General features: G+C 39.6%; 1 protein-coding gene across 3 annotated transcripts in view; it reads right to left on the bottom strand.

Annotated features, from left to right (window-relative positions):
* Positions 1-20,249, bottom strand: part of DNAH8 (dynein axonemal heavy chain 8) — a 125,952-nt gene that overhangs the window by 36,686 nt on the left and 69,017 nt on the right. For all 3 annotated transcript variants that reach the window (XM_083604432.1, XM_083604434.1, XM_083604433.1), the window contains 17 exons: positions 19,410-19,623; positions 17,945-18,054; positions 16,579-16,742; positions 16,048-16,240; positions 14,253-14,375; positions 12,607-12,737; positions 11,026-11,179; positions 9,888-10,052; positions 9,042-9,268; positions 8,195-8,313; positions 7,496-7,599; positions 6,727-6,903; positions 6,025-6,192; positions 4,879-5,091; positions 3,276-3,413; positions 1,248-1,375; positions 271-442 (listed from right to left, as the gene is read on the bottom strand). In XM_083604432.1, coding sequence (XP_083460558.1) covers positions 271-442; positions 1,248-1,375; positions 3,276-3,413; positions 4,879-5,091; positions 6,025-6,192; positions 6,727-6,903; positions 7,496-7,599; positions 8,195-8,313; positions 9,042-9,268; positions 9,888-10,052; positions 11,026-11,179; positions 12,607-12,737; positions 14,253-14,375; positions 16,048-16,240; positions 16,579-16,742; positions 17,945-18,054; positions 19,410-19,623 — 2,700 coding nt within the window. The remainder of the gene's footprint in view (positions 1-270; positions 443-1,247; positions 1,376-3,275; positions 3,414-4,878; positions 5,092-6,024; positions 6,193-6,726; positions 6,904-7,495; positions 7,600-8,194; positions 8,314-9,041; positions 9,269-9,887; positions 10,053-11,025; positions 11,180-12,606; positions 12,738-14,252; positions 14,376-16,047; positions 16,241-16,578; positions 16,743-17,944; positions 18,055-19,409; positions 19,624-20,249) is intronic.

Here is a 20,249-nt window from a genome sequence, read left to right as displayed (position 1 = left end):
CTTAACGCAATGGAACTCTTACAATAACTGAATTAAAAATGGTTGCTGCTCCAAGGTTTGCCCCGCCTCAAGTTGCTGTTTGCTAGAACTGTTTCCCCCTTGGTTCCTGCTGCCATTATAGTACAGCATAGCACACAAATTTTCTAGAACATGATGAATGAAAAAGCATTGTTCAGACTAGCTAAAAATGCAAATGGTTTGATTCTACCTCATAAACAGTAAATAGGGATAAATGTAGAGCTACAAACATTTACAGGATGCAAGACCTACCGTAGGAGGATCCACCAACATTGAAATGAGGTTCAAATTTTCAGTAAAAGGGATTTTCCTGACTTTCATTTCTGTCTCCCATAAATCTTTAAGCAAAAGATTCCTGAATATCTGGTTGAAAGGGCCACAATAGGAAAGAAAACCTGTGCAGAGTAAAACATCTCCCACAAGTCTAGAAAAATACAGAATCTCCATTAGTATTCTTTCAGATTTCATTTTTTAAAAAACAACATGGTACAGGCTTCTTAGAAAAATAAGTATTAAACTGGGAAGTAGATGGATATTTCAAAACCCTCACAACTGGCTATTTAACTGGATGAGGATTCCACTAGCACTCAGTACAGTGGTATCTCTGGTTACGAACTTAATTTGTTCCGGAGGTCCATTCTTAACCTGAAACTGTTCTTAACTAGAGGCGTGTTTTCGCTAATGGGTCCTCTTGCTGCCGCTGCGCTGCAGACACACAATTTCCGTTCTCATCCTGGGGCAAAGTTCGCAACTCGAGGTAACTCTTCCAGGTTAGCAGAGTCTGTAACCTGAAACGTTTGTAACCTGAGGCATTTGTGACTCAAGGTACCACTGTACTTGCTTCAGTGAACTAATTCACTGGACACTGGAACAGCACTATTCCTTATACAACTATAGGGATCAGCAGCACTGATATGCTGAGTAAGAAGCGAAGCTAAACGACTATAAGGGAGACAATTGTGCAAGGTCTAAGCTGCTTATGTATCCAGTCACCCCACCCCACCCCCAATAAAAAGGAAGAAGGAAAGAAGAAAATCATATCTATTCTAGATATTAAATATTGATCAATTCAGTTCACTTGAAGTTGAAATTAGCGCTTTTAGATTAATTGTGGAATAACATTAAGTCCCACAGATTTCACTGGGGTGTGATACAACTGGCTGCCTACTGATATGTGCCCAGTAGTATTTTTCAATGAATTTTGATCCTATATTTGTCCTACACAATACCTGTTTATCTGGGCTCGGAACTCTTTACTTTGCTGGGTCCATCTAATTTTCTCTCCACTCAAGCCATCTATAAGCGCAGAAGCTGCCTGCATCTTTCTCCTACACATTTCTGCATCATTCAAGAGGTCCTAAAATTAAGAAATGTTGTGTCACATTATACTTTTCAAAATGACCGTCATGATAGCTATGCTGCTCTAGGACAAATTATGAACATATATCTTGAAAATAGATGACATGGTGTTATCAAGGTCATTTATGGCATAATAGCTGCTAGGTTTTGATGGGAGATAGAATAAAATTGCAGCATTTGTAAGGGAGTCGATGAAAAGAAACCATAGCAACTACTGTTTTCCACAGGCAGCAATAAGCTCAGGAACCTCAGCGAGCAGGGACAGCAGGCCCCATCAGGTGGTGGATTTTCCCATTTCTTTTAGGTCAAAATAATTGCCAGTAATCATCCCCACAATGTCAGTCTCAACCAGTTAATCCAACCATGGTGCAACTGAGTAACACAAAAGCACAGTCAGATGAAAAGAGGAAACAGAGTTTGGTGTACTGTTGTCGCTATACACCTTTAAGTTTCAGATACACATTAAACAGGAGGAAAGCCAAGCTCCCTTGAGTCCCATCAGGGAAAAGTTGGGGTATAAATAAATATCTAATAAGAAGTATAATATCATAAGCCATTGTATATTTTTATCCATTAGAATTGCATTCAAGAACCATCTTGTAAACACATATAGAGTGTGCGCCACCACCCCCAATCTCTGCCAAGTGGGGCACAAAATTCCAGGGGGTTCTGGGTGATCATCCAGGGTCGTGTTTCTGTTTAGAATCAACATGTGACAGAGGCTGTAGTGCCTTTGAGAAATATGGTTTAAATACACATATATACACCTGAGTTTAGATGAAGGGGGTGCAGATCTTGCAGCACTGTCACCTCAAGAGCATCTTGTTCTTCATAGCAGCCCAGCCATCCTAAGCACCATCCCTTTGTTCCTGCTTCCCAGCCAGCTCTAATGATTGCTGTCCTTCATCACCCAGCAAGTGTTCTCCCTACTTCCTTCCTTGTTCCCAGGAAACTCCTGCTCTAAATAACTCCATCCACCTGATACCCAGCAGTGGAGGGAGGGGGAGGCGGAAGGAGTGGGGCGCACCAGGTGGCACTTACCTTCGGGGCGGCACGCTGGACCCCAAGGTGCAGCACCCTCCAGCCCCACGCCAGATGCCTCCCCCTCAGCCACCCTCCAGCAGTAGGGCGCCTGGGGGGAATATGGCCGCTTGGCCCCATACTGCGCCCTGCCCTCGGATGCCCCACCTTATGGGGAGGCACCCACACAGCTCCAGGTGTCCCCGGGCTCCTGATGCCACTGCTGCTACCTCAAGCCTAGTTTTTTAAAAGGCACATTTTCCCCAGTGAGCATAGCCTGCCCCCTGTAATCTTGGCAGCCTCCTGCTTTCTTGCCTAATGCGGAATGTCTCACCTTTTGTCAGGCTAATGACTCTGCTATACCTGGTCTTTGTTCTTGCATGGCAGCTACCTAAGCCCAGCTCCTGAGGAAGCTGGCTTGACTTCAAAACCCACATTTACGCTGTGATTATGTAAGTGAAATAATTGTAAGATACAAGTTACCTGTGCAACTAAGCAGCGTAATACAACCTTTCACAACCCGGAGAACATCCAGATGCTTTGGACTACAACTCCCATCAGCCCCCATCAACCCCAGCTACTGAGGCATAGGAGTTGTAGTCCAAAACATCAGGATAGTACCAAGCTGGGAAAGGCTGGTGTAATATTTATCATATCTATCTATCTATCTATCTATCTATCTATCTATCTATCTACTGCATTTCTGCCAATTAGGGTCAAAAACTATAGTCTCTCCTGCATACTATTAAATAGGCCCACAAGGAACATTTCAGTACCACACCCATGTCAGAAAGAAGTTCAAGATAAGGCAGTGGCCAGCTAGGAAATCAGCATCATAAATTATCTTGTTGGTGAAGCAGCATTTTCTCTTGTTTTACCATCTTTTCCTTCATAGCTGCATCAAACTTTGCTTGCACTTTATCCAGTTCTGCTTGCTTCTCATCTAATAATTGTTGAGCCATTGCTAATTCTGCATTTGCTACTTTCAAACGCCCTTCTTGTTTTGCCAAGTTCGCCTGAAAATGAAAAATGAATGAAGCAGCAATGTTTCCAGAAATTCTTTTTGTCTTCTATAACTACATCTAAGGTTTTTGTTGCTGTTTTTTTAGCTATGAAAAACAGACAGACAAAACACTAAGACTAACTAGATGAAGCAGCTGTCTAAAGGAAAATTGTCCAAAGAGGGATTCAGTCTGAAGAAATACTCGTCTGAATTGTCTGTCCCTGGCATAGAGGAACTAATATGACAACTCATTGCGACAGGAAAAGATCTATAACCAGATATTCTGCTTTTTGCTTTGTTTGAATAGTAAATGGCTGTATTTGCTGGTCTGAATAATTTTTTGAGTATTTCCTCACAGGATCTTGTGGCTATTATTATCATTATTATTATTATTATTATTATTATTCACCTTCCCTATAGATTTCCAAGTTGATGTACAAAATATAATAAAAACAGCCAAAAAAAAACCAGCTCAGAAGAACAGCAAATGAATTAAAACATATACACGCTACACAGTAGACAATCATGGCAGAAACCTATTCATTCAGCTGGGAAGGCTTGTCAGAACAAAAATGTCTTATTTATTTCATTTCATAAAATTTATATACCGCTTGATTGTAAAAACCCTCAGAGATGGTTACTAAAAAACAATAAAACAATAAAATGATCAATAAAAAAGTTAACAACAATAATTTAAACCATTAAAAAAATAAGATCAACAATAAAATAATTGTTGCAGATACATCAACATTCTAAATATCTGCGTAGGCTTGTCTAAATTTAGCAGGCACCAAAAAGAATACAGTGAAGGGCTTACGGTTTCCCCAGAAAGTACAGTTAGTGGTTTTGCATCTCGTATCTCAACAGGAATGCTGTTCCACAAAACAGGGACAGCCACAGTAAAAACCCTGCTTTGAGTTACAGAAGCAATCCACTCTTGTGGGCAGGTGAAAAGCACTGCATGATACTGTCAATCAAATCTGGATTGTTTTCAGTGTGTGATGTTGCATTGTGTTTTTACTACTTTTTGTTTGGAGCCGCCCAAAGTGGCTTGGGCAACCCAGTCAGATGCGTGGCAAATACTGGTAAATATATTTGTATTAGTATTAGTATTATTGCTGTATCATCTTCAAAAAGATGTTTTAATTGTGTTCCTTGCAATATTGTATAGTTCAAGGCTTCAAACTGTAAAATGTAACTATTGTTCAATTTTTTGAAATAATTTGTCAACAAATTCAACTAAAACAAAATTAAAGGTAGATTTGGAGTTTCCCAAACAAACGCAACATCTGCCAGAATTTCAAGGGAAGTTTAAACATTATTTAAAGATTAGTGATATCATATATGAAGAGGAGGGAGGGACATGTTTCTAGTCCCATTACACCCAACACTGCAGAAATAGACAAAAGAGACTCTGCATGGTTTCTTTCACCTCTCAATAAATGGAAACGCACTTCAAATCAAATCCTGCCATTTACCTTAAGAGGCAGTACTTCTCTGTTTATGCCATAAAATGTTGCCATGGCCTGTGTCCAAGAAAGCAGCCCTGCCACATTACCACAGACTTTTTTACCATTCTCAAAAGTATAATCTTCCATTTGAAAATACGGCTGTAGCAATTCTACTGTCTCTTCATTAATGGAATCTTTAGCAAACTGCTGGAGACTCTGCAGAAATGGTCCACTCATTAGCTGAAAATAAACAAACAACACATGTAAAGCACTTTCTGCTATCACTGTCCCAATTGTAATTATCCCTTGTATATTTGTATTTCTTCTTTAATTTCCATAGTTTCTAAATTCTACCAAAGTGGCGGAATGAAGCTAATGACCGGCTGTTTACTGTAACTGTTTTAGGTTTGGAGAGTCTGTGACCCTCCAGATTTTGGGCAGCAGCTTTCATCCTTCTAAGCCATTGGTCATACTGACTGGGGCTGATGGGAGTTAAGAGTTCCAACAGCACGTGGAGGGCCAAAAGTTATCCATCTTTGTCTTAAGAGTTGTGTTCATTGGACAACTGTTATGCAGTGGTCAGAAACTCTGATGAATTTAACAAATGGATGGGACATTTCTAATAGATATTTCCTGGCCACCTCAGATAACCTGCTTAATCAACTTCAGGTCCTTTATTGTATGTTGCTCTATATGAGATTCTGGAGAACAGCATAACACTCTTATGTTCATAAAAATATAGGAACATAAGAACAAACCTGTGGATCATGCCAATGGCTCATTCTAGTCCGTCATCCTTTTCTCCTAGTGCCCAAGTAGCTCATTAGGAGAAGCCCACAAGCAAGAGAACTGACCCCCCCTTGCAGTTTCCAAGCAAGATCAGACTATCACCAAATGTCTCCTTTTAATAACTGTTGTTGTTGTCAATATAATTTATAAGCTGTCATTGATTTCAAGAAGAAATACCAAGGTGGAATTGCATGTAATGCTCCTTTCAGGTGGTAGGCAGAGGTGATGTCATGTCTAAGCGCAGCGCATCTTACACTCATAGGAGAATTGGGAGCTCCCTTTTGTGGAAATAGAAATGCCTTCGGCTTAAACCAGGGTGCCACTAGATCCAAGCCATTGATTCCCCCACCCCCAGTATTGAAAGCATTTGGGAATGGGATTTACTTTCAGTGACTCGCTCCAAGATGGTTTCAAACAAGGCCTTTCTGGATCCATGGTAACTGAATCTATTTTCTTTTGGAATAGCAACAGACAGCAATCCATGATTCTCATGATAAGATGAGGTGGCTTGGCAAGCTTTCGAACCGTTGCGATATCTGCCGGTTTGATAGTCTGCAAAGGGAAAATTAAATTCATTTATTGCTTGGGCGAAATTTTATATGGACCCAGGGGAAATTTAGTACCCTGAATTTAACATCACATTTCTCTAAGCAAGAGACAAAATGAGGAATAATGGGACACTCAGCTTCCAACAGGGACATCGGAAATTTAACTGAAGCACAGTTTTACCAGATTGCAGAAAGCTATAGTCAGCACAGACTTACAAACTACAGTATATTTCCTAAAACTGCCATAAATGGTGCACAGAGCATCTGAGATAAGGCAAGGTATTCAGCAATGAAAGAAATAAAAATTAGGAAACAATGTAGAACAACCCAAATAGCACAAATAAAAGACTATTTCAAGCCCTGTTAATGTTTAACAACTTTTCTAGCTTTGCACCTCCACTTTCAAAGATAGGTACTTTGCAGCACAGGCAGGCAGACAATGGTACATTATCTATATTGCACAATCCATGTATGATTGATTTCTTCATTTATAGTGGCTTCAAGAGAACTGTGAATATTCTATTACAACGTCACTTACATTCAAAGCAGCTTCAGCTTCTTCTAATGCTGGTCTAGCTGCCTCCAGCTTTGCCTCTGCTACTACTTTCTCTGAATCAATTTCATCTACAATCTTCTGTGCTTTGTCTTTTACACCTTGAACTTCATTTTTCACTTTGGCTGATGCCTCAGCACTTACTGTCACTTCTGCTAGCACCTATTATAAAATTTAAAAACATGCAGCAGGGTCATCCAGTTTGGAAGTTTACAATGGAAGAGAGCTAGCAATGGTGAACTAAAGGTTTTACTTCCCCAAGCTCTTCATGAGCCACATCCACGTGACCCAGCTCATAATGGGCTTATCCCCACCTAGCCTCCCAGGGTTGGGTGGGTGGATCTGGCCCTTACACATTTAATTAATGTGTTGACATCAATGATGCCAAGCAATGCTAGCTTAGAATAAGGCCAATTATTCCTGCATTGCACATGGGTGATCCTAGCCAGTCAGGAATCATGCAATATCAGTGAGGGCAAACAAAACCTATTAAAAGCATTTTCCCTACATAGTTGGTGAGCTGTAAGGGAAAGGTGAGGAGGTGACTTTGGTGAGTGGTAGGGCGGTGGGGTCGGAAAGCAAAGCAAGCAGGGGCAACATATAATTAACTCACCAGTCCAGCAATGGGACAAGGATAGTGTTGCCATACACAAGATAGATTTCTCCTTTTCAAAACATTGGGTATGGGGATGACAAAACCAGTGAACTCAGTCACTTTCCTTTATAAAATACTGTATTCTGGTATAAAACTTACTTTATCTGCTTTTACAGATGCCAGAGCCAGTTCCTTCTCTTTCACTGCCAACTCCTGGGAGAGTTTAGCAACAGATTCACTAGCTTCCATCAGCTTAGAAAGACCTACAAAAGGCATCAAAATTCAGAATAATTAAAAGTTATTTATGATGAGCAATAGTCAATGTTAATAGAGTCATTGAAATCAATGAATTTACTCTGAGTATGACTTAGTTGGCTATCACCCACATTATATGCAATGTTGATTTCATAGGGATTGGGCTGCCATTCCATCCCTCTATTCATTATTTGCTGCCAAAGTAGAAGTGAAACCTGTCTTTATAGACAAATTGGCATTTCTGTACAAAAAAGAAAAAAAGCTATGTCCTGGCAAAATCTGGGTCTAAGTTTGGTTTGTCAAAGGGAAAATAATTTCTAGATTTTTAATTTTTTTAAGGAAATTTGAATGCATGGAGAAATCTCATGAAGACTTTTCTTTAGGTGGAAAACTTCTGAGGCAAGTCATACATATGTGTAGCTGGATCCAGAAGGGTGAGTGGTGATTTTCCTGCACCTCCTCTGCCTAGCAGTTCCCTGAAAAGACTCCACTGAGGGTCAGGGGACGCAGCTGAATGAGGTTGGCTTGGCTGTGGCTTGGGAGGACTGAGAGAGAAGAGGAGATTGTTGGCAGGGGCAATGAGCTGGAGTAATCTTATCTTACCTATGTGCATCCTCTCAGCTTGTTCATTAATGTTGGCTAGCTTTTCAGCATAAACATCTTTGTAGCCATTAATGAAAGAGAGGTAAGACTTGGGGGTGACATGAGCTCTTCTTCGGTATCTGGAACATGCAATGGGGATTGGTTCAAATGCTCATGTTACAATCAGATACAATCCTAAACCCATGTTCATCTTCACTCTTCAGATTCATCTTCAGATCCACTATATAGAAGGATCTGGCAACTTCTGTTTCAGTGTATCTGAAGAAGTGTGCATGCACACAAAAGCTCATACCAAGAACTAACTTAGTTGGTCTTTAAGGTGCTACTGGAAGGAAAAAAAAAATTTGTTTTCACTCATACAATTATGTCAATGACAAAAGCCACAGATTTCACTTTCAGCTGTAATCGTAATGCATGTTAATGAGCTGCAGTTGTAAAAAGTGATTTCAAGATATAACGACTTTGAAATAAATAACTGCTCATCTCCCTGAAACCCAAGTAACCATGTTAGATATAATCTCCTGTTATATCTAGGTATAGGGGCAGTTAGATTCTAAGCTTATCTGTTTTCTCAAACAAGTGTTAAATATTTATTAAGAGGAATCCAAAGTTTAATGTAATTGAAAATGGGGGAAAAAATTACTTAAATTTTCATATAAAAGTGCAAAATTTACATACTGCATCTTTCATACAACAGTTACAACTGAGCAACCGAATCCATAGCTGGTTTAACTAATTTGTTTTTTTAAAAAATACATTATATGTATATAAAATAATCTATAAAAAATACATATTCCAGTGCCAAATGTTATCATTAAAGAATTACTACATATGTTTCAAACGCTACCTTTGGAAATAATTATCGCAGCTTTCTGAAACTAGATCATGAAAGATGCCCATAGTTTCCACAACTTGGGCTTTAACTTCAGGAGAACAGACAATGTTAAACTCTGACAGGAAATAATGTGATACAGCAACAAGGGCTTCCTTAGGCCACTGAGTAAACCAGTCCATGGTGCAGCCAGATATAAGGCCAGGAAATTTCAAAGAACGCGCACGGAACTTTTCACCAACCTACCAAGAATAACAAAATAAAAAAATTATTGTAATAATTAATTTTATCAGTCATATGCACAACTAAATGCAGAGGCTGAGATCTGAAATTTTAAAAACATTTCCGCATCTGGGGAGGGGGGAGTAAATATATTCGAAAAATACCCTAACGTTCTTTTATAAGTTTGATATTATTATTCTAATACATTTCTGTGTTTTTTCCTTTTTTCCTTTTTTTTGCATCACTTTATTTCTTTATAATTGAAACTTTTCCATAAAAAAGGGGGGGGCATTTTTGCATCTAAGGTCTTATATCTTAAGCTGCAAGCCATTTCATAACTACTTTCCCTTCCCTAAAGGGAAGTATGGAGCCTTCATCATCACCAACTTCAAAATTAACATACATAGGACATAGCTGCCTGTTCCAGTTTTGTAGACCACATACAGAAATGGAATTGTTAGTAGAACAATTACCATGAGCTAGACTGCTGAGCCAAACTTGCAGGATTTGTCTTTAAAGAGCATGTTTGCCATAAAAAAATTATTTTTCACATTTAAATACATAGTCTTGAATGGGGGAGGAATTATCGTAAGCAAATATGTCCAAGGAAGGTAGATATGATTTTTAAAGGAAACTCACTGGAGAAAAGCAGAGAACAACATGAAGATTTTTCTTCGATCTTGATATAAAATATTCATAAAGATTATCAAAAGTAGGAGGAACTCGTGGTAGTTCTTTTTTCATTACAGATATCAATCCTTGGGTTATTTCATCCATTTCATCCCGAGCAAATAAATTGGAGATCTTAGCAGAGCGAAGGAAAAATGAAAATTCAGTTATGTATTTATAATGCAGTTTTATATAGGTCTATGTTTCCTTTCCAAAACTGTCTAATAGTTAAGCCTTTAGGTATGCTGGCCAAAGACTATCTTCTTTCCTTACTTGAAGAGATGTACTCTAACCTAATGGACCATGTTTAGAGCAGCTGGGACCATGAATGTGGAGCCTTTGTTTGGCAAGCAAGGGTGCGCAGGGGAGAGGGAACTGAATCTAGCCCCCTGCTCCTTCTCCAGAGCAACTGATTGTAGGATATTAGCTTTTTTTAAAAAGGGCTTTGTGCACATAAATCTGGTTGTTGGGTCAAAGATAGGACCTGTGCGTACAACACATCATTGTGCATACAGTGCTTGAAATTCCACAGAGTTCTCACTCCAACAAAAATAATAACATTTGCACAACTTTTGTATAATCCATGGGAAACATGCAAGAATATAGACCCCAAGAAATACAGCGGCCAATGTGCCAAGATTCTGAACGTCTGTGGCTAGTTACTTGCCCACCCCATAAATTACTAAGAAAATCAACGGTGAACAAAATAATAATTTCATTTAAAGTTTATCCCTGAAAACTAGTTGTGGGTTCAGCCCACTTCCCAAAAGTCTCTTTGCTCCTGCCTCGTCAAGGGACATGGGCCGATGCCCAGCCCAGTACCTGAATGATCCCAGAAATAAATTAATAATTTCATTAAAAATTGATCCCTGAATTGTAACTTTATTTTTAAAAATATTTTTCAAGATTTACATCTCTGCTAGCAGTAGCTCATGTGGGACCCCCCAGGTGTTGACTTCCAGCATCCCTGACTATCAACCTGATCGTGCTGGTTGGAGCTGATGTGAGTTGCAGTCAAACCTACCCTAAGCTTTTGAAATAGAAGGACAAGCAAAACATCTAACAGTCATCAGAGCAACACAGCTGCAAAAGCCTCTGAAATGCTAACCTCTCCAGAAGAAAGCAGGTTATTAAGAAATTCCAGAAACGCTTCATCTTTTATTTCGTTATCTGTGAAAATAAATGTTATCCCTTTTCCTTCTGCACCAGCAACTCTGTATAAAAGCTTTAGATCATCTGTCAGATTGCTCACATTGTATGATCTAGGAAGCAAAAATGAAAAGGACAGAAAGCTTAACATGCAGTACTGATTCATCACCCACTAACTTCGGAAAAGTAGGCTACATCACTGAAGCCAGCAGAGAGAGGAAACAAGAGCTAACTGAGCAAAGACTGCCCCTTTTAGGAGGGGCATCCTTGTGTAAATATACAGTGGTACCTTGGGTTACATACGCTTCAGGTTACAAACTCTGCTAACCCAGAAATAGTATCTCGGGTTAAGAACTTTGCTTCAGGATGAGAACAGAAATCGTGCTCCGGCGGCGAGGCAGCAGCGGGAGGCCCCATTAGCTAAAGTGGTGCTTCAGGTTAAGAAAAGTTTCAGGTTAAGAACGGACCTCCGGAACGAATTAAGTACTTAACCCGAGGTACCACTGTATTGCATAGTGAGCATGCTACTTCTTAAAAATGTATTTTAAACACACATTTCAAAATGAAGCAAACAGCAAAACAACTTAAGCCGTTTTAAGAAATCAAAAAACCACCTTTCACAAGACCCTTAAATTCCTCTGGCCGGAATCAAGGGAGACTACAATTACTAGTTTGTGTCCCCCATGTTTCTTAATTAACGAAGATTTGTCAGGCCGTCACCTCAGTCACTAGTGACAAATGGGAGTGGCCATTTCAAGGGCTACAATTCAGCTTCAACAACCCTCAAAATGACTAGTAACTGCAGCAGAGTGCTTGCCATTTTTCTCCCTCCCCCCCTTTTTTTTTTTGGTTCAAAACAATTTTGAAAGCTAGTGACTTTGCCATTCCTCTCAGAGCAGGGAAGCCGAAAGCGGCTTTAAAAGTGTTTTGAAATAAGAAAAAAGGAATGGAAGGAAAGCAAGAACACCCCCTGCCAAAATTGGAAACACTCTCTCCTCCCATCGTGCCACCCTGATTGTACCATCTGCACTGCCTTTAGAGTGGCATACTATGGGGCATGGAGGGGCCATAACCAGGTGAAGTGGAAACCCCAACACATATAGGGGAACTTCTGAAATAAACCATTATTTCAACATTATCAATCACTTCAGTAATTGATGAACTTTGATACAACTTCGTTGAGCACGAAATTGTCTATATTATATCCTCATAGACCAGGCATGGCCAAACTTGGGCCTCCAGATGTTTTGGGACTACAACTCCCATCATCCCAAGCTAACAGGACCAGTGGTCAGGGATGATGGGACTTGTAGTCCAAAAACATCTGAGGCCCAAGTTTGGCCATGCCTGTCATAGACCATAGGATCAGTGACATCATGTACACATGAATATGCCAAGCTATCTTTATGATGGCCATCTAGCCATGAATCTCATCTTCTATGTTCTCATATAATGGTGTATATATACAAACAGTAGCTTCTAATTATATAGGGAAAACAGCACATCATCAACCACTTATTTGAAATGTATTTTTTCTCACCGCGTTAAAGTTATCTGAAATATTTTATATCCAGCTATAAAAGAGGCTAGCCTGGAAAGACTCTGTTTTCCGGAACCACCAACTCCTACAAGTAAAGCATTCCCACATGCTGTACGAATTATTCGTGAAATCTGCATTACAAAAAAAGGGGGGGAGATTATCTACTTAATTCGTTATGCAAAGTCAACAAAGTTAAATAATTATCCAAAAATATTTTTGTAATAAGCTTTTATAAAAGAGCCATTGAATGGTGCATAGTTTAATAAATCTTCCCAATATTCTAGATTCCCTACCCCTCTCCACCAATTCCATAGACGCTACTTATACAAGGGCAGCATATTTTAATATGGCATGTAATTTTGGCAAAAAATATATATCCAATGACAACAGAATTCTCTCTTATATGGTGCTCCAGCGGGTTGGTTTTTTTTTTAAAGGAGCATCAACTGCATTTTTGAGGTAATCAGCCAATACCACCTCCTTCAAAGGTGAAGCTTTCATCTTCAAGGCTTTTCCAGTTACAGAATGCCCTTTTCCAGAGCAGTACAAGCTGAGCATAACTTTGTTTTCTTTTCAGTTCCTTGCAAAAACTTTCCCCCCATTCACCCAGACTTTTGAAAACTGTTTTACTACCTTTAAACTACCTGACAATAAAATTATCCTTCTACCTGTTCCTTATTTTATTTGTGTTGCTTGTTGTTTACTTGTTGGTTTCAATTTTTGAAAAATGTCTCAAGACACTGATAAAAGGAAGTTCATAAATGTTTCGATAAAATAAGGGCACGGTCCTAACCCTAGACTAACTGGGATGAGCAAGTTAGGATGTGGGGGATCCCCAACTCACCTGGCTGGTTTCTGGCTTAAGACCCAACTTGGTCACATGTATGCTGACCCAAATCCCTCCTCCCAGCTCACTTGGGGCTTGGACAGTTGAGCTGAACTTGGTGGCTCTTAAGCCATGAATGAAGGGCACTCTAGGGGAATAGCATGGACAGGACCAGAGGTGGGGATTTAGACTGAATCCTAAACCCATTCAGCTCAGTCACATGAGCTGGCAACCTGGTGTAAGTTACACAGGCAAAAGGATGGTGTAACACAAATTGGATTTTAAAAGTTTGTTTCTCCACTACCAGGAGTAGTTCCGCTCCTGAATGGAGTTTGGATCTGCTGTAGCTATATGCTATGTGCTGTATGCTATAAGCTGACTTAATCTAAAATGGCATAATTTTTGCTGGCTCCCCATATTTAGAATTGCTTCCTAAGGGAGCAGTCTTATGCCCCACTGCTGAAAAGGAAGGTCCTCCATTAGTGTAACGAGAGACCTTCCTGGTGTTACGGCAAAATGCTCCAATGCTGCTCCACCAGTGACAGGTCCAGAAATGGGAATTTTGGCAGCCATGGATCTGAAGCTTTCTATACCCTCCCCACTGCCATTCTCCCAGCATGACCTAGCTGTGGAGTAGTAAATTCCTTCTCACTGGAGTGAGTCAATGGAAGGAGTGGGACAGGCTAAAAGGGAAAAATAAAGCCACCATTCCTATCTTTTTTCCTGGCTGTGAGCTGGTAGTTGCTCTGTCATGACTCCCCCTCCTCCCACCAGTGCAGGAAATGAAATGAAGATTATAACTTTAAATAAGCATTCAGACCTTAACAAGATGTGTTATAGCATCTTTGAAAAACACCAAATCCAGGAATCCACCTCTGACAGCTTCATTATACTGCTTCTGATAGTACTGCAGTTTGTCAGATAAGAAGTCAAGAGATGGAATCTAAAAAAGAAGAAAATAAGGATAGCTTTTCCCCCTAAAATAATTGTTTCAATAAATTAATGTAAAAGCATTTTTAAAAAATATGAATAAAAGAAAACCATATGTCTTTGAAAAATGTCCTTAAGGGTTTACCAGATTTTTTATTTATTTATTTATTCTGTTCACAGATCATATCCTAGAAATGATATGATATCAGCTTATTTTTCTCAAGATAGGATTTGTCAAAAACAAATTTCAGGGAGGTGTAGGTATATGTATTCCCCAGAACTGACTTAACTCGTGGGCAGTTCCATATCTGAGAAGTGTTTATGTTGTTTATTCCACTAAGGGCGGGCTATTTAGCCCAAGCAGTAGCTGTATATAACAGTGGATTGCCTCTAGATTTAGTTTTCTACTTCTTTTGTATGATCATTTCTAATACACACACAAATGGTTTTGGCAACTGCTCCTGCAGACAACTGCTGCAATAGGTTCAACTTCCTATAGCCATACTTATGAAAATACTGTTTATTAATTGTGTTAATCAAACACAAATGAATATGAAAAGCTACCAGTCACCCTCAAGCTTGTGATCTGTTTTTGATGTGGCTCCCAGTGCCTTGCCTATCCTGATCTACAATATTCTGCTATCTACCATACAGAGCATCAGTTTTACTCAATTTATTTAATAAAAAAATTCCTTCCAGTAGCACCTTAGAGACCAACTAAGTTTGCTATTGGTATGAGCTTTCGTGTGCATGCATAAAAAGCTCATACCAATAACAAACTAAGTTGGTCTCTAAGGTGCTACTGGAAGGAATTTTTTTATTTTGTTTCGGCTATGGCAGACCAACATGGCTACCTACCTCAATTTATTTAGTTTGACTTATACCCCACTTTTCAAAAAGAGTCTTTAAAGCAGCTAAAAACCTGTTATGAAATGCAACAAAAACACCCAGAACCACATGCTACAAAATGAAACAACCAGCCTCACAGGGAAGGAGCTAACATTCTCCCGTATTCTTCCCCACAGGACAACTGTTGTAAGTCGGTTTTAAGTGGGGCAGGTGGGCAATTGTCTGACTGGTGCAGCCCCAGATATTGTCTTTGCCTGTGTCCCACAACGTCTTCTTCATTTCAGCAGGGCAGTTGGTGTCTGTTGGCCCTATGTGGGTGCAGGAGGAAAAAGTCTGAGTGCAAGAAGTCCCGGTGTTGCCCCTGCCTGCCTTCCTCACCCTTGTTGCATTCCATTACAGGCAAATAAAAAAAAGCAGCATAATACGTCTTTCTCATCCCCTCCCCACCCCCCGATTCATCCGGTTCTAACTCTGAATTTCCTCTAGCAATAATCCGCAATATTAGCAACATTTGGTATTATTTATAGTCAAGAGTAGGGAACATTTTTCAGCCCAAAGGCTGCATTCCCTCATGGTCAGACTTCCACAGTCCAAAGGCATTCAGTCCAAGTACATTCATAAAGCTAAAGCACTCCAGGAGAGGACATAGCAGGGCCAGTAAGTGAGGGGCATGGCCTATGGACAGTCTTTGGGGACAGAGAGGCTTGGAGGTCTGCATTTGATCCTGGGGCCTGAGAGTCCCCATGCTGGTCCTTGTATAGGTATCCATTATAGATCTGAGCATGCTATTGTTGGAACCCAATAAAGGAGGGGTTTGGAATTAAGTAAATAAATACCAATTCATAAATTTTTGGTGCTTCAAACACAAAATCTTCAGGCTCTTCACCAGTTGGCTCAGGCATATCCCGTAAAAAATCAACAAGATACGGTTCTTCTTCAATTATTGGTACCAGTTCTGAATCTACATGTTCTTCAATAACTCTAGAAAAGTTTCTTTCAAACCAAGCTTCATCTTCTTCACAAACAAATCTAGAAGACACAATTCTATGATGAATAGAAAGTTTCCGCTGTAGAAGAGTGAAAAGATGGCTAAAGATTTATGTGGGTGTGGGTGTCCCTCAGCTGTGGATTAGATCTACTATATATTTTGGGAAACTATTTCTCCATTCATCCTCTATAGGTTCAGCAGCCTCTTGAGATAGTGTCACCAAACTCAGCACAAGGGTTCCCAAGGTGGGGGTGAAAGGCTTCATCACTGCTTGGGTGCCGGGAGCCATTTTGAATCAAGATAGCTGAACACAATGTCACACTGGCATGACTTCATCTCAGTGTTTGTAATTCTTCAGTAAATAATATAATGCTCATACCTGTCAGCAATTACTCTCGTGCATTCATGTTTAAATAGCGACAGGAGAGTCCTGAGGTCCGTACATTCTTCTGATTTTATAGTTAACATTCCTTGCCAAATTCTGGAAAGATCTCTCAGATTGAAGATGTAATGAAATTTGGATGGTGTGGGCAACATTTTCACCTAAAGCAAAAGCATATGAACAAGCATAAAAAATAAAACAGGGCCTGCACTGAGGTCTACAGGTTTGGTTTGTTTTTTAAATGGCAAACCTCATAAGGGCAGTAAAGGGAATTTATTTTACTGTATTATGGACCTCACATTTCCTTCCATTACCTCATGGTGGCATACATGGTTCCCCCACCTAATTTTATCCTTGCAACAATCCTGAGGTAGGTTAAGCTGAAAGTTGTTGATTGGCCCAAGGTCACTCTGAGCTTCACGGCTGAGTGGGGATTCGAACCCTAGGCTCCAGGGTCTTTGTACAACACTATAACCACTACACCACAATGGGTCTCCAACTACCAACCATCAATGAGCCAGAGGCACTTGGAATCTTGAGCTGTGACAGGATCTAGTGGAGTTCTCCTCACCTCTGCATTCACAGGATAAATGATACCTGGAGCATAGATCCTTTTGGCAGGGAGTAGGAAATGAAGCCAGCAATAAACACTGTGAACATGGACTTGTTTATGTAACAGAAAGGACCATTTGTGTCCCTCCATGTGCTGTTCGACTTCAGCATTCACCAGCCCTAGCCAGCATGGCCAATAGTTGGGGATGATGTGAGCTGGAATCCAGCAACACCTAGAAAGTGATATGTTTTTCATGCATTTGAGCAAATCTGAAGCTTCCCTTGGGTGATTCTATGCAGAGTGTGGGACAACTTCTTCATGAGTTTCAGACAACTAAGAAGTTCAAAGCAGCCCTACAACACTCACGCTAAAAACAAGCAAAATAAGAGAATGGCTTGAGTGGAAACTGCCTGCCTCTTTGATGGTGGCTGATGGGAATTTTGAGGTCAAGAATTCCAATTCAATATGCAAATTCTAGTTTTGCAACCACAATTTCCCATTAAAATGTGATCAGAAGAAATAACGAAATATTAGCTCCAGGCTGTATGTTATTTTCAGCATTGATTCCTGCATCACAGAGGGTTGAACTACATGACTCTTGGGGTCCCTTCCAACTCTACAATTCTATGATCTGCTCATCTAGAACTAAGAATGGATGCACGGATAGTTTCTTCCCCAGTCAACTCCATTCCTTCCAACCATGGGAACCTTACAGAACATATATACTACAGGCAATATATGAGCAGATTTTAATCCTGTGTTAAACCCATAAATAGGGAATATTTTTCAAATAATTATGCTCATCTTTACCTTAGTCCACTGCCACAAGATTCTGCCTGCTGACACTAATTTTGGTATCATTTCACATACTTCAGGCTTGAAATGTCTACATGAATGAAAGTATCCACAGCCAATTATCCCTGAAAAATAACAGTATATTAATAACCTTAAAATGACTCCAAAATTATAGATTCTCATGGAGGGCTGAATGCTAAACATACATCTCCAGGAACAATCTACAGCTGTACTTAACTTTAGACAAGTCAATAGCTACTGTTTTGATGCAAGAGAAATCAAAGAGAAGTCAAGCATTTCATTGCATCAGTTTCTTGCAGTGTGTATGTGTTTGTAAACTTCACTGGTTTCTCCTTTGGTTGTATGGTATTACTAATACTAAGTTCAGCTGATGGATTGATTTGACTACAAAATGCAGCAGAGCAATGATACGGCTTCAGAAAGAAGGAAGATACTAAGCAGTGGACATTATAAATGACTTATGTTATAACTTATTGTACAAGCAAAAATCTATCTCATAACGAATTATTTAATGTAGAAATGTGCTTATGGTAGTGGCACTATATCTCTAGAACATTTATTTTCACTAATAAGTTTTAGGTGCCTTTCTAAAATGTAAAACAGAAATTTAATAAAAAATTAATGGAAAAAAATAGTTTGAGGTGCCAAGCTAGATGCTGCTTGTGTTTCAAATGTTTTTGAGTTTCGACTGCCTTTTTGTATGTGTTCATATTTCCCATTATGTATCAGACAGGCAACATCTCTAGTGTTGTATCAGTGCCTGTTGAAGACCCTCTGTCTTTCAATGTAACTTTTAAGTGTTTATCCCAGTCTTTTATCTGTGTTGGACTTGAAACAGTCTTTTTATACGAAAGTGATGAACAGATGGGCAATGAAAGCGGATCGTGCAAGCCCTTAAGACTGCCAAGAGAGTTATCCTATACTTCAAGGCTGGGAGGGTGAGCTCTCGCCCCCATCCACTACTTTGTGGTCTGACGATCTCACTGCCCTGACTACTTTTGAACATAAATCTCACAATCACAGGTCTCATTTTGATACCTATTTGAACAAATAGACATTTGTAGAAATTGTTTGTATACATGAAATTAGAAAGATAGCTTTGAGATGTTTCATAGGAAGCAACAGAGTAGAAATGAATGAATATTAAAATATATTTTATGTTGTGAACACTCCAGTGCTACTATCTTGAAGGAAGAACGTAGCATAAAACCTATATAACAAATAAATAAGTTAATACTTTTCTGCTTGCCTAGGCATTCAAATGATTTTATACAGAATGGCCTTAACTGTAGTTTTATGTAACGTCTGTAATACTTGGTGGTTGTTTTTTTAAGTCATTTTTTTTTTAGGATCTCTGTTGCTTCAAGAAATAGAGAAAGGAATTTACATTCTACACAGGGGCAACCTAGACAATTAATATAAAACAAATTCAATTTGAAAGTACTAGAAAAACATATACCAAAGATTTTGTCTATGGATGCATTGGTTGGCAGAGTGCAGTTAAAAACCGTAAACTGCCTTTTTAAGCGCTGTGGGATATCATTTCGACCGCCTCCTGGGTGAATCATTGCTGCTATTAACTGCACATCAACAATCGTAGTAAAATCTCCAGGTTTATCCAAACTGTACATTCCTTCCATTTCCATCATCTGCCTCACTATTTCATTTGTTACCTATGGAATTAATAGAAGAAATGTTAACCATTCATTGAAAACAAAATACCAGAGATATACTCCTGCTAATTTAGCCAAATAATTTGTTACTTTATTCTAGACATAGGGTAAAGTATGAAATATGCTACACTTGACAATATGCTTTTGTCCTATTTAAATCAATAAAATTTACATGGTGCTTAAATTTCTGTTGGCTGAATCAGGCCATGTCGCATCGTGTTAGCAAAAAAATGCTAACAGTTCATTATACATTAAGGCAACCTAGGATGATTCAGTCCCAAAACTGCACCTGCAGCCGGATTGAATCCAGATGTGATGGGCAGTCAGGGTTCATTTGTCCTTTGCTGGTACCTAGCCCCTTAAGTTGGCCCTAATCCACACTATCAGGCACCAACCTCTGAATCAGTACAGTGGTACCTCTGGTTACGAACTTAATTCGTTCTGAAGGTCCGTTCTTAACCTGAAACCACTCTTAACATGAGGTACCACTTTAGCTAATGGCGCTTCCTGCTGCCGCCCCGCTGCTGGCACAATTTCTGTCCTCATCCTGAGGTAAAGTTCTTAACCCGAGGTACTACTTCTGGGTTAGCGGAGTCTGTAACCTGAAGTGTTTGTAACCCGAGGTA

Source organism: Podarcis filfolensis (assembly GCF_964270895.1).
Source record: "Podarcis filfolensis genome assembly, chromosome: 3".
Taxonomy (NCBI): Eukaryota; Metazoa; Chordata; class Lepidosauria; order Squamata; family Lacertidae; genus Podarcis; species Podarcis filfolensis.
The sequence above is the reverse complement of the archived record's forward strand: the minus strand, read 5'-3'. Positions and strand labels throughout refer to the sequence as shown.